Genomic DNA, 13,258 nt, shown 5'->3' with positions numbered 1-13,258 from the left:
CTTACACTCTGAGGCAATCTTCAAAGGCCTTGTACCCTTTTAAGTTTGGTATTCTCAACGAATCAAATACGCAGGCCCTGCCATCCTGAGGGTAGATGATAAATGCAATCCAGTGACCCTCGAGGCCTTGGCTGCGCCATTGAAACAAAATACAGGTTACGACGAGAAACCAGTCGGCACCTTGATACCCCTAAGCAACTTAAGAAAAGTCGTCCTCTCGTCTTGCGTTAGGTTGCAGGCCGCACCCGGGATATCGACTTTACCGTTCTGAGGCGGTCTCGGGTGAAGGTCCGGCCTGATGCCCAGATTGACAAGATCCGTCCGTGACTTGATACCATCCTTTGTCTTGCCCTTGATGTCCAGCGAGACACCGATCGTGCTTTCGAAGACATTTTTCTCCAGGTGCATGCAGTCGATGGCATAGGGTGTATTCAGTGTTTTCCAATACGACAGGTACTTGAAGAAAATTGACTTCTTCTTGAAAGGAATGGCGGCGGGGACTTCCTCCGTCTGGGCCCGCTTTCGCTTCCTTGTCTGCTTGCTCCCCTCTTCAGGCGGCTTCTTTTTCTTTCCAAACTCCACCTGATCCATGTCCTTGACCATCTCATACATCTTTATCCCCCAACTAGTCTGCGTCGGTTGATCACGCTGCGGCTCGTCCTGATTGTCAAAGTATTTGTTCATAATACTTCTTCTATACCTATAATTTTTTGCAAGGAACCGTCTGTGCCTCGTGTACACCATCTTATTGGATCCCTTAAAGTAAGTGTAGCAGGTCCCGTCGATGCAAATTACGCAGCCGGTCTTCCCTTTGATCTGCCCCGACAGTGAGAAGAGACCGGGGTAATCGGTGATGGTGACAAAGATGATTGCTTTTAGTGTGAACTTCTCCTTGCGGGATGCATCCACCATCTGGACCCCAACATCAAATAGTATCTTCATTTCCTCCATGAACGGCTCCAGGAACACATCTATATCGTTGCCGGGCTGCTTCGGTCCAAAGATAAGCATGGTCAGCATAAGGTACCTACGCTTCTGACATAGATGGGGAGGTAGGTTGTACATGGTGAGCACGACGGGCCAAGTGCTGTGCGAGCTGCTAAGCTCACCGAACGGGTTCATCCCGTCGGTACTTAGCGCGAACCTAACATGCCTAGGCTCCTTGCCAAACTCCGGGTAGGCCTCGTCGAAATCCTTCCACTGTTTGCCATCGGATGGGTGCCGTAGCTTGCCATCGTCGTTCAGGCGGTCAGCTGATGCATGCCAGGACATGAGCTTGGCATCGTCCGGGTTCCCGAATATTGCACGCAGGCGATCGGTCACGGGCAGGTACCACACCGACAGTGCTGGACTTTTCCTGTGCGTGTAACCCTCTTCTTCATCGTCCTACTGAGCTGAGATCTGTTTGGCCACACTACTCTTCTTTGCCCCCTTCTTGTTCTTCTTCCGACCACCCCGCAAGCCTCCCTTGTCTTCTGCATCCACGCGACAACCAGCATTTTTCTTGTACCGACTAAAGCCGCAGTGCGGACAACTCGTCAAATTCTCATACTCATTGCCCCGATACAGGATGCAGTGGTTAGGGCATGCATCAAACTTTCTAAGCTTCATCGCCACTGGCCGGATCAGCTTCTTGGCTCGATAAGTATTGGCGGGCACCTTGTTAGCCGTTGGGTACGTGGTGGCAAGGTAGCTTAACAACTCATTGAAGCTAGTGTTAGACCAACCATGACGAGCCTTCAACATCAACATATGGAGGTTAAAACGGAGCGCCGTGCACTCCTTTGGACAATCGCCGCCGTCCTTATAGAGAGGATCAACTGCCGCCTGCTTCAACTCTCTGAAATTCTCCAACCACTTTGGGCAACCCAACACAACGTCGTCTTCATCGAAATGTTTGACTAGATCTTCAACAAGCTGCACATCCTCGGGTTGGCTCACAGTATCCTGACCATCCCCACCGTCGTCGGCTTCGTCGGCCATGTCTTGCATTAGATCATCCACCATGATGTAATCACGACAACTGTTGTCACTGTCGGCTGGCGCAGCTGCTGCTGAAGATGATGAGGAGCCGGGTGCTCCTAAAGGATCTTTATTCACCGATGGTGCTGTCGTCGTCGGCGTCGAAGAGCTCACTCCAGATGCACCGCCACTCGCACCAACTCTTTCGCCGTGAAATGTCCAGACGGTGTAGCCCTCGACGAAACCATACATGATCAAATGAGTTTGCACCTCGCTGTCTCGGTGGGCTTTCAGGTTCTTGCAACAAGAACATGGACATATGGTTGTCATCCGCTTCAGTCTCTCACGGTGAGCTTTACCAGCAGCAATAAACTTCCTTAATTCAAAGAGGTACCGCGGATCATTCACTCTATCGATCCGGTACATCCATTCCGACCTATCCATCATACCTGCGAACATTATCCGTCACAATCAACAAATAAAGAAGAATTAGGAAAAATTGATGATGTTTACGTCCAAAATCATGAAAAAGAGAGGAAATAACGATGTGAAAGATGAAGCATGCATCTATGATGAATCTAAGGTTAAAAAAATACATGACATCATTTTTTCTATTAAAATTGATCTAGATCTAGATATAGATCTAGAGAGAACTCTAGGTGATGGAAATAGAGAGAGATGATGGAAGGAGAGAGGGGGAGCCTTTATGAACCTCTTATGATGTCCTCCTCCCTCAAATCCAAGCCCTTCAACTCAAATCAAAAGTTTCTTCAAATTTTAGGGCAAAACCTCCCCCATGAGTTTGAGAGAGAGGAAGACCCGTGGAGAACACGAAGGGGCGGCGGTGATTATTTGTACAGGCTTTACCGCGGCGGGCAATATAAAGCGCCCGCCGCAGGAAATGAACTCTTTACCGCGGCGGGCGCTTTATATTGCCCGCTATGGTAAATCGTATTAACCGCGGCGGGTGATTCATACTGCCCGCAGCGGTAAATAACGATTTCCTGCGGCGGGCAAATAAGGTGGCCCGCCGCCGTAAACCATTTTCTCGCAGCGGGCGCCTCGGTGGCCGGCCTCGCTGGCTGGCCACCGGTTAACCGTGGCGGGCAAAAGAGATGCCCGCCACGGAGCTTATTTTGGCCACGCTGCGCAAATTGATTCATGTAGTAGTGACATGCAACAAGATTCTCTGATCGTTGCTATAATATATTAAAATGAAAAGCAGCATCGAATCAGGGAGAGAACACGGCACGTAGGTGTTGGAGCTAATTCAGACGACGGGTCAAAATCAGGACTAATTAGCAATTGATGTGCTGTCTAATTTTCAGTTGCACACAACATCTCAGCCGCCACGTAGTTAGACGTACATACGGTCAGTCGGTCACAAGAAGCTAAAACTGTGAAGTTCTACTAGTAATATTAACCAATACAGAACTATCCTCATCCATCAGGGTTCTCAAATACATGGATGCAACAGAATCACTCTCAGATCGATCGAGGACCTGACTGGTAGACGGCAAAATTTTGGACGTTATCAAAATGTGGGCAAACCAAATCTTTTACAGCCATGCATTTGGCATGCATGCTACGAAAACTTTGCTACATCTCACATTTGGCTAGCCAAACCTTTGGCAAACATTTTTATCCAACTTTTCATAAGTTTTACTTGCCAAATCTTTGGTAAGACGAACTTAGGTTATAAACAAATAAGCAGAGCCCAGATATTCATGTTTGCCTAGCTACTAAGATGGCAACATCTTTGAACTGAATATTTTGAAAGAGTGAAGTTTTATTTGATGTTTTAATTAAGAGCATCTCCAAGAGTTATGCAAAACAACTCCCTATTTTGACTCTTTTTTAGCAAAAAGTAAAAATAAAAAAAAATCCATCCACCGCAACGGATTGGTAAATTAAAGAGCTCCTTACAAGTAAAAACTTGCCAAATATCCTCTTCATTCAGCTCGTATGCTTCCCCGCGCAGTTGATAGGAACTCCGTATCCAGTCCCCATCTGACGTTTTTTCTCGGGACATCGAAGTAAATTGGACGCATGAGTAAATTAAGAAATAAAGATCTCCCGGCGAGAAAATGGTAAAAGAGAAAGAAACTATATATTAAAAGAGGCTCGGTTAGTCAAGAATAGTTTGAGTTTCTGGATGCAAAATCGTTTAGCGAGCTAATATAGGAAACTATTGAAGAGAAATAAATCAAAGTTGCTACTTATTTTATTAAATCGCTAAACTTATTGGTTTGGCAAGTTAATTAGAGAAAACACCTGGAAACTCTGGAGGTTGTTCGTACATACGTTACGTGGACAGGGGAGGGGGTTCGATCGCGCGCGCTCATATTTATGGCTTTCCGTCGCGTACGTGGAGGTGGAGTCGTCGATCGTCTCTGGTTGCTTCAGCGGCATGCTAAATCAAACGCACGCTTTGCGTCTGAGTTGTGAGCTCAACTTGCAGCCTGTTCGTTTGCTCGTAAATGATCGTAAATTTTCAGGCAGAAATAGTGTTTTTTTCTCATACCAAACCAGCCAGCAGTAAATAATCCACGATACGATACGACCTCCCGAACAGGTTGTTGGTCCGCGTCAATATATATATAAGGAATAAATATATAATTCGTACGTGGAATTCACCGGCCCCGCCCAGAGGCCAGAGTTTTCGTATTTTTCTCCTAATTATTCTAGCAGTGATAGATACGCGACATGCACGTTATTAACAACAACGATGACAACTTATCTTTTGCTTCGTCAATCTCCAGAGAACTAATGGATGCATGGATGGTCTGTCTCATAGACTCAGAACGAGAGACCCTCATATAGTGTAGAGTGTGCGCATCTATATTGTATTTTTTGTGTTTTGAAAGGAAAAAAAGAGGAAGAGTAATTTTTCCAGCAAGGATTCATAATTAAAGTTAGTCAACTAGTTAGCTCCTTTTGAGCACAAAGACGATATGCACTCTTTTTACTGTGTATACAGCAGTGTATAACGTACAAGTACACATGGAGTAAAGTGTACTATTTCACACTCAGTTTTTATTTAGACAAAAGACAAGCCACCACTTTCAGCCTGTTCGCTCGTTGGTTTCAGCCAGAGCTTATTAGCCACGGTATAGTATTTTTCTCTCACAATAAACCAGCACCAGCTGGACTTATCAGCCCAAAAACCAACCAGCGAACATGTTGTTTATGTCTCTCGATGCAGATAATACAATATTAATATGTAACAAGATCTTGTTCAACTTGGCGTATCATATCAGTTACGTTGTTGATTTGATTGAGATGCGGTAGCTTGTGATCTGTAAAAAGGTCTGCATCAAGGTCACATTATTGGTAAGAGGGCCATGCCTGATGCATGTGTGTATAGGGTCTGGCATCAACTTGGCGTGCGTTATAATATGACAGTATATAATTAATTAATTTGAGATCCAGATTGGATGCACTAATAATATAATTATTAAGCAGACATCGTAGTAATCTTTTCCCCATTTTTCAGTTTAGTGATACATGTCCCTCGATGAATGACGATTCTACGGCCGGAATATATAATTTGTCATTTTTTGTCCTATGATAGCAGTTCAATACAATTGATTTTTTGGATGTACTGTATTATTGTGTTGTACTAGTAGTTCATTGCAGCTCGGTATATATTCAACTAGTACTAAATATTAGGCAGCCTAATTGCTACCATGATGATGTTCGACCTTAATGTCACATCGTATTAAGGTTGGAACTTACTACCACATTGTATTACCAGAAGAATTACAATCACTTGTTCGAGAAATGTTTGTTAATTTAAGAAACCCAATCCCTGCCAAGCTGATATATCGGAGCCCAGCAAGGGGCCGTTCGGTTAGGGCGTTCCCGGCGTGGAATGGCTAGAAATCAATCCGACGCTACGTAATTTATCGAAGGAACAGTGCGGCCGGGATTCAATCTCATGTAACCAAACGAAGCCTAAGGCCCCGTTCGGTTACAGCGCTACGACACGAGGAACAGTTCCGGCCCTGAAAAGCTAATATAAATGAAACTACCGATCCGGCCTGGAATTCTTCCCGGAGGTCATTCCCCGGGAACCGAACAGGGCCTAAGGGGTCGTTTGGTAAGGTGAAATTGTTCCGATTTTTCCGTGGAACACAAGAATAATCGTTGCCAAACAAATGTAGGCTGAGCATTTCGTTCCAGTTCCAGTTCTCCTGTTTACACTTCCAGTTCTCCTGTTTACACTAACCACGTGAAATGACTTGGCCCTAGCTGCGACTCATTCAGCTATGCACTAGTGATCATTTTTTTTGGGTTATATTACCCTCTTTAAGTGGAACAAGTGAAATAAGTTGTATTTAAATTGTTCTTTACGTACAAAAACTTACTTTCGAATGCTTTTGAAGCATTTATATGATTTTTTAAAACATTTTCTGTCCAATATATATATATATATATATATATATATATATATATATATATATATATATATATATATATATATTATTCCTATGTATAAAGACGACTTATTTTCCTGTCGCTTTACTTGAGAAGCAAATCAGGTCGATTTTTAAACACTACTATGTATACTGTAGTCCGTATGGATTGGATTTGCCTGCTCCCAAGTGGGGTGGGGAAAACAAGAGAAGCAAGCCAGTAATTAATAAAATAAATTAAATTAAATTAAATTAAATGGAACAAAACAAAAACAAAGCCGATGTATAAAATATAGCCTCCGAGCCGGAGGATCTGACCGGGCGTTTTGTTGTTTTATGGCCCGGCCGGCCGTCGCATTCGCATCGCAGCAAATACTTGCAAAGCAACCACCACTTCCCTCCCCGTCCCGCGAGAAGGCAAGACAAGATCGAGGCAGGCAGGCAGGCAGGCAGGCAAGCGGCCTCCATCTCCACTGTGTCCTCTGTTCCGGAGCAGGAGCAGCCGAGCAACCGAATCGAGCGCGGCGCGGCGGGGAGTTCCGCGCTTCCGCGGTCGCAGGTGAATGCTGATCCGTCCCTCCCCTTCCCCTGCGCGATTTCCTCCTCTGGGTTTTTACACCTCCTCCTGCGATGGAACGAGCCCGATCTGGGGTGGGTGGGGGACTGGGATTCTCTTCTTACGGGGCCAGGTGTGGAGCATGCGGCGCTGGTTTTCCTTTCCCACGGGTGCGTGCGTGCTCGGTTGCTGCGCGGCTCGAATCTAACCAGGGAGGGTGTGGCTCTCTCTAGCCGGGAACTGGGACGGGGTTCCATTCCACTCCCACGCCGGCCACCACGCGTCCACGCGTAGCCGCCGGCCGGCGTTGGAGAAGAAGCTCGTCGCTGCTGCTTCTCTTCATTCACTCGGTGATTTGGGGGAACGAACAACAGTCGAGGACGGGTACGGCCGTTATGGGTCGGGCCATGGATTCGGCCGGCCCAGTGACATTAGTTCCCAAACTTGAACACAAAGGGCCCAGCCCATAAACAGTGCAGTGCAGTGCGCGCTCCCTTCCCCTCGTTCAAGTGTCGCTGTGGGGTTTTCTCCACAAAAAAAAAAAAAAGTTGCTGTGGGGTTGCCTGCTGACCGCTGGTTTTGTGTTTGATAAAATGCCTAGGAAGGCAGTACTTGTTCTGCTTCTACCTGACGGAGCATTACTTGGTCGTCTAGTCGTGCCCTATGCTTCTTGTGAGGTTGTGAGATGCACGGTCAAAACTTGTGGTCCTACTCGACCGTCGGCCCCTTAATCTTGGTGTTCAGTCTGTAGGGTGTGGACACCTAAGCTAGATAGCATTACATGATGTGACTTGTAAAAAACTGTAGTTTCTACCACTAAAGTTTACTCCCTATCCCATCGAATGTTTGGACAGAGTATTAAATATAGACTAAAAAAATAACTAATTGCATAGTTTGCGACTAATTTACGAGACGAATCTTTTAATGCTAATTAGTCCATGATTTGACAATGTGGTGCTACAGTAGCACATGTGCTAATGACGGATTAATCAGGCTTAATAAATTCGTCTCGCGGATTACTCACGGATTTTGTAATTTGTTTTTTTATTAGTATCCGAACACCCAATGCGACACCCCATATGACACCCGATGTGACACCCTAAAACTTTACACCCTGGATTTAAACAAGGCCTTATTCATGCTGCTTACCAGGCGAGCTGCTCTGGTTACATTTCACATTGGCCCCACGCACCACACTTTGTTCCCTGTTACATTTGCTCGGTTATGATTAACCAACCACTTCGCCTTCTCCAAAGCTTGGATTCCTAGATCTGATGGCATCGGTCTCTTCGAGATTGTAATTCAGCGAAGTGTTGAGCTGAAACCATGAAATCAGACATGAGTTCTCTGAAGAAATCCGACAAGAAAGCCGCACTGGATTTCGCAGCATGGAGTTTCAATGTCACTACATCTGTTGGAATCATCATGGTCAACAAAGCTTTAATGGCTACGCATGGATTCAGTTTTGGTATGTCTGTGCTGTGCTTACCTGAGGATTTATTTACCACATGTCTTACTCTCACATTTTGATTGTATTTGTGGCTATAGAATGATATAATCTTGTGCTGTATCTTATGCATTTGTCAGGTTTTGAACTGAATATTGTAGTCATTCATATTTCTGTTTGAATAACAAATCGGTGTATTGTGATGGTTTTTTTGGACAAAAAATGATGGTGGTGGTTCTGGTTCATATTTGAATATTTCATTGTAGAATTCATGTGCATTTTCCTTAGAGACCTCACATTTGGAGAACTAACAGACATCTTGTAAACTTCGACTCTTTGAGTAGTTTTAACAGTGTTAATGCAAATTCCCTACCAAGTTTTTATTTAAAGGAAAGGGGTTCCTGCCTAAATTTGAACTATGTTGCATTCTGTGAATAAAATTTTGATTGTAGATACCAATGTATACTGCAATATTTGCCACATTTCCTTTGTTAATGATAGGAGAATAATTGCAACACAAACTTATAAAGTGCTACAAAATTGCGGTATAATTTGCTAATGCGTCTGTTGAACCTTAACGATGTTAATACAATTAATAGACACATGTTAGCATTATGTAATTTAATGTATCTATTGAACCTTAACGATGTTAATACAAGCAATAGAGACATGTTAGCATTATGTAATTTCTTACTGTATGTTTGGTAGTTGCAGGCTCACCATATTTCTGCACCTTGTCAACAAACTGTACATGGATGGAGCTTGGATATATCTCCTGCCCTGTCATTAATTACTCTCTCTTTCTTTTTGCAGCCACGACATTAACCGGGCTTCATTTTGTGACTACCACCTTGATGACCATCGTATTTCGGTGGTTAGGCCTGAGCCAGCCCTCCCAGTTACCAGTAGCAGATCTAATTAAGTTTGTGATATTTTCAAACTTGTCAATTGTTGGGATGAATGTGAGCTTGATGTGGAACTCTGTGGGCTTTTATCAGGTTAGTGAATTTTTCTGTACCTGCTACTACTACATGAGTTCAAATTGTTACCAACTAAATTCATTCTATTCCCTTCCTCAGATAGCAAAGCTGTGCATGATACCTGCATCATGTCTTCTGGAGGTTGTCTTTGATCATGTACACTATTCTCGGGACACAAAGCTGAGCATAATGGTTGTGCTTATAGGAGTGGCAGTTTGCACTGTTACTGATGTCAGTGTGAATGCAAGAGGTCTAATTGCAGCTGTTATAGCTGTTTGGAGCACGGCTTTGCAACAATATGTAAGTTAGTCTGGTGGTTTGTTATATGTCAGCTCATGATTAAGATTGCTTCTAAAACTGATTGTCTGCTTCTGTTTACAATTAGCTGCAAGTTCTTTTGCATGCTTCTAACTGTCTCGAAGGATTAAGTATTTGAATATGGTAGTACAATGACTGTCATTCTACAAAGTTATGAACAATTAGCAATTACTTAATCATTCATTGATGTTTCTGCTTCTTTAGGATATCGCTCCTCTGTTTAGACATTAGGATATAGCTACTCACCATGACACCAGTATTTCCCATTTCTATGAACTAAAAAAACTAGACCAACCTAGGAGAAACTAGGTGGTGTTTTATTAAGAAGAAAATAGGCACCAAAATTCTCCTTGATGAGAACTTGAACCTGGGTGGTCTGGGCATTCATCCCCATTTCTATGCACTGTTAGGCTTGATTCAGTTTCCTCATTATATTACTGCTTAATCTTTAAAGAACACTCCATTTGCCACACGTGCAACGCATAATTCATTTATTTTCCCTACTTTGGCATTTTTTTTATTATTTGAGTGCCCTTACTCCTCCACATTTTTATTAATTGTTCTATTTGCACTGCATACATACTTTGGTCCTATCATGTATCCAGTTAAAAGGGGCACAGTTTTGATTCCTTTGTAATTTCTGCTCTTTTGCAGTATGTTCATTTCCTCCAACGCAAGTACTCTCTGAACTCGTTCAACCTGCTGGGCCACACAGCTCCAGCCCAAGCAGGGTCCCTCCTGCTGGCAGGGCCATTTGTTGATTACTTGTTGACGGGGCAAAGGGTGGATCACTTCGTTTTTTCATCTCTTGCTCTGGTATGGACAAAATCTCAACAATGTTTCTATCACTACGTTCATATGGCGATTGATCCTTCTTACGGGTAATCTGTTTACTCAGAAATGAGATGGTGATTAGGCTGCATTTAGCTGGATGAGAATTTCAATACAGTGATGGTTTATAAGCTATCCAGGAAACGTTAACACTAGTTCAATAATTTTATTTATTATTCTTGTCAAAAAAATAATTTCATTTATTATTGTGACTGAAATTCATCCATTTTACTGCTTGACCTGCTAGCAATAGCTTCTAGCTGACCATATACATATAGCTTCACTTAGTGTTCACCTTTGCTGGATAAGAATTTTGGATTTGAATGGCATCCTTACCATATCGTTTCCCTGATTCTGCAGTTTTTTCTCACGCTATCATGCTTCATCGCCATTGGCGTCAATCTGAGCCAGTTCATCTGCATCGGGCGGTTTTCTGCGGTATCCTTCCAAGTCCTGGGCCACATGAAGACCGTGCTTGTTCTGTCCCTTGGGTTTCTCTTCTTTGGCAAGGAAGGCCTGAATCTTCAGGTCGTTATTGGGATGGTCCTAGCTGTTCTTGGAATGATATGGTATGGAAACGCATCTGCTAAACCAGGTGGCAAAGAGCGGCGCAGCGTGCTGCCGGTGAGGTCTGCGAGCCTCAAAGGAAGTTCAGAAGAAAAGGACGGTGCGGAGAAGTAAACTTGCTAATCTCACTGCGACTGAGATGAGAAACTAAATTTCTGGTGACGGACAAAAGTGGAAAGGCTCTATGTTTTGCCTCAGCAGCTCAACTCAACTCTTCCCGTTTAGAAACATAGCATTGTTATAGTTACAGGTATACTGTGCGACTCCATTTTTTGGCTCTCTGAATCTGAATCATTTGTAGCAAGGGGGAGTGACAGATGTTACAAGATTTGAAGACTGTTTTATCAAATGTATACTGTAATTGTTTAATCACATAGTGCAATTGTTTGCAAAACATTAAACATTGCCCTTAGTATACATGTGTTTACCGCGATCTCGTTTACAAATTGATGCGGTTAACTAGCTGATTACTAAGGCTGGTTGGAATAGTGAGCTCTGCGAAGCTGGATTATTCAGTTACAGCACTGTTTGCCGAAGCAGCTCTTTAGCTAGTGTAAACGTTACATGGTCTTAAGTCATTTTTATTTGATCAGCCATTCATTATGTTTATTAGTTGGCCATTTAACCCAAATAATAGCTAAACAATAGGTGAGTAGGTGACCATCCGTTTGGCACTGTATGTCAGTCGTTTAAATAGAAGACCATCAGCATCAATTTCAATTGCACATAGTACACCCACAGCATGTCATCAGTACAGCAAGATAAAAGTTGTCGAGTTTGTTGGCCTGCATGGCGGCAGCATAGGGCATATGCCAAACATCTCATGATGTAACATAAGCATATGCCGTGGCCTCGCAATAGCACTATAGCAGGATGAACAGCGTATGGAACTATGGAACACAGAGCTGTAGCTTTGCTGCGCACATATATGTATACATCATAAGCATACAGATATACGGAGTAGGTCACACCAGAATCAAGAAATAGTCATCTTCGAGGCACAATACATGACTCATGAGCAAACTTTGTGACATATTTTAAGCACAGCAAGAAAATAGTGCAAAACTAAACTACAAGGCAAAAAGAAGAAGAAGAAGATCACAAGACATTCTTAAAGTAAAAAAAGAAGAAAAAAAATGTCTTGAATGTTAAGAGTATTGCAAAACTAAACTAGGCAAAACCGCAAAACAAAAAAAAGGGTCTGTCTAGCCAACAACTGGTTGATTTAGCCCATTCCATCAACTAAATTTTTTCTATGCACTTACACTATCTTATAACTATATTTACACCGACTTATTACTATATTTACAATGATTTATTTAGTGTAATTTATTGGACAGAGTGATGTAATTTAGGAATAGCATAAATATATGCCAAATTTTTCAAAAAAAATACAAATTATTTCTATGGATTCCAGACACCAAAGAAATATATGTCAAATTGTTCACAAATTGTTCATAAAATTCAAAAAAATATACAAAATTCACACAAAACTGCTGCATCCGGAAGGGGCGGCACCGGGGACGCCCGTGCACACGCGTCCCCAGGCAAAACGAAACGGCGCCGGCCTCTCACGCAGAAAGAAACGGAGGGAGCAGCGCCTCTGCTCCACTCTTGGTCAACTGGCGCGGGCCCTCACGAGCAGTCCCTCTCTCCTTTGCTCACGTACACGCTGCACTACTCGGCGGTGGACACGCAGCCTGGGCGAGCAGGCCACCTATGCGGCTCCCTCGAGAGAAGCCGTGGGGAACGGCGGGGGCGACCACGAGGCCGAAGTTATCCGGTTGGTTCTCTATCGACGGCTGAGGGAGGACGGGCGAGGAGGATCGAACGCCATCCAATGGCAAAAAAACGGTTGAGAGATGTCTCTAAAATCAACCGGTTGACCATTAGTATTTCTCAAAAAAAAAATCACAAGAAATTCTTAAAGTAAAAAATTGAAAAAAATGTCTTGAATGTTAAGAGAAATCAACAACTCAATCATATCCCTCAGAATGCCACATCTCAACAGTGGTTCCTTCAACCTCCCATCAGAGTGATGACGAAGGAGCACCAACTCAATAAGCACTCAGATTACTAAAATGTTCATCACAGGGATATGCATAAATTACATGCACAACATACAAGAGCCAAGAAAAAGGGAAACTGACATTCTGCCAACATGTCACAATGCAACTGC

General features: G+C 43.4%; 1 protein-coding gene and 1 non-coding gene across 5 annotated transcripts; one reads left to right on the top strand and one right to left on the bottom strand.

Moving 5' to 3' along the window:
* The first annotated feature begins 6,714 nt into the window (after positions 1-6,714).
* Positions 6,715-11,496, top strand: LOC136504123 (UDP-rhamnose/UDP-galactose transporter 4-like). Of its 4 annotated transcripts, XM_066498992.1 has the most exons (6): positions 6,715-6,939; positions 8,193-8,404; positions 9,197-9,381; positions 9,463-9,663; positions 10,336-10,497; positions 10,873-11,496. In XM_066498992.1, exons 2-6 carry the CDS (start codon positions 8,263-8,265, stop codon positions 11,191-11,193), a joined length of 1,011 nt encoding a protein of 336 aa, XP_066355089.1. In that variant the 5' UTR covers positions 6,715-6,939; positions 8,193-8,262; the 3' UTR covers positions 11,194-11,496. The 4 variants fall into 4 exon arrangements, with proteins under 4 accessions (XP_066355089.1, XP_066355087.1, XP_066355088.1 ...); XM_066498990.1 differs by having other exon boundaries at positions 8,243-8,404; positions 9,197-9,663; XM_066498991.1 differs by having other exon boundaries at positions 8,206-8,404; positions 9,197-9,663.
* A 1,567-nt stretch (positions 11,497-13,063) lies between these two features.
* Positions 13,064-13,176, bottom strand: LOC136506338 (small nucleolar RNA snoR130). The gene has a single exon (XR_010771546.1). It is a non-coding gene; the product is annotated as a small nucleolar RNA snoR130 (small nucleolar RNA).
* Between the last annotated feature and the right edge of the window lie 82 nt (positions 13,177-13,258).

The sequence above is a fragment of the Miscanthus floridulus genome, chromosome 14, assembly GCF_019320115.1.
Source record: "Miscanthus floridulus cultivar M001 chromosome 14, ASM1932011v1, whole genome shotgun sequence".
NCBI classification, from domain to species: Eukaryota; Viridiplantae; Streptophyta; class Magnoliopsida; order Poales; family Poaceae; genus Miscanthus; species Miscanthus floridulus.
The sequence above is the reverse complement of the archived record's forward strand: the minus strand, read 5'-3'. Positions and strand labels throughout refer to the sequence as shown.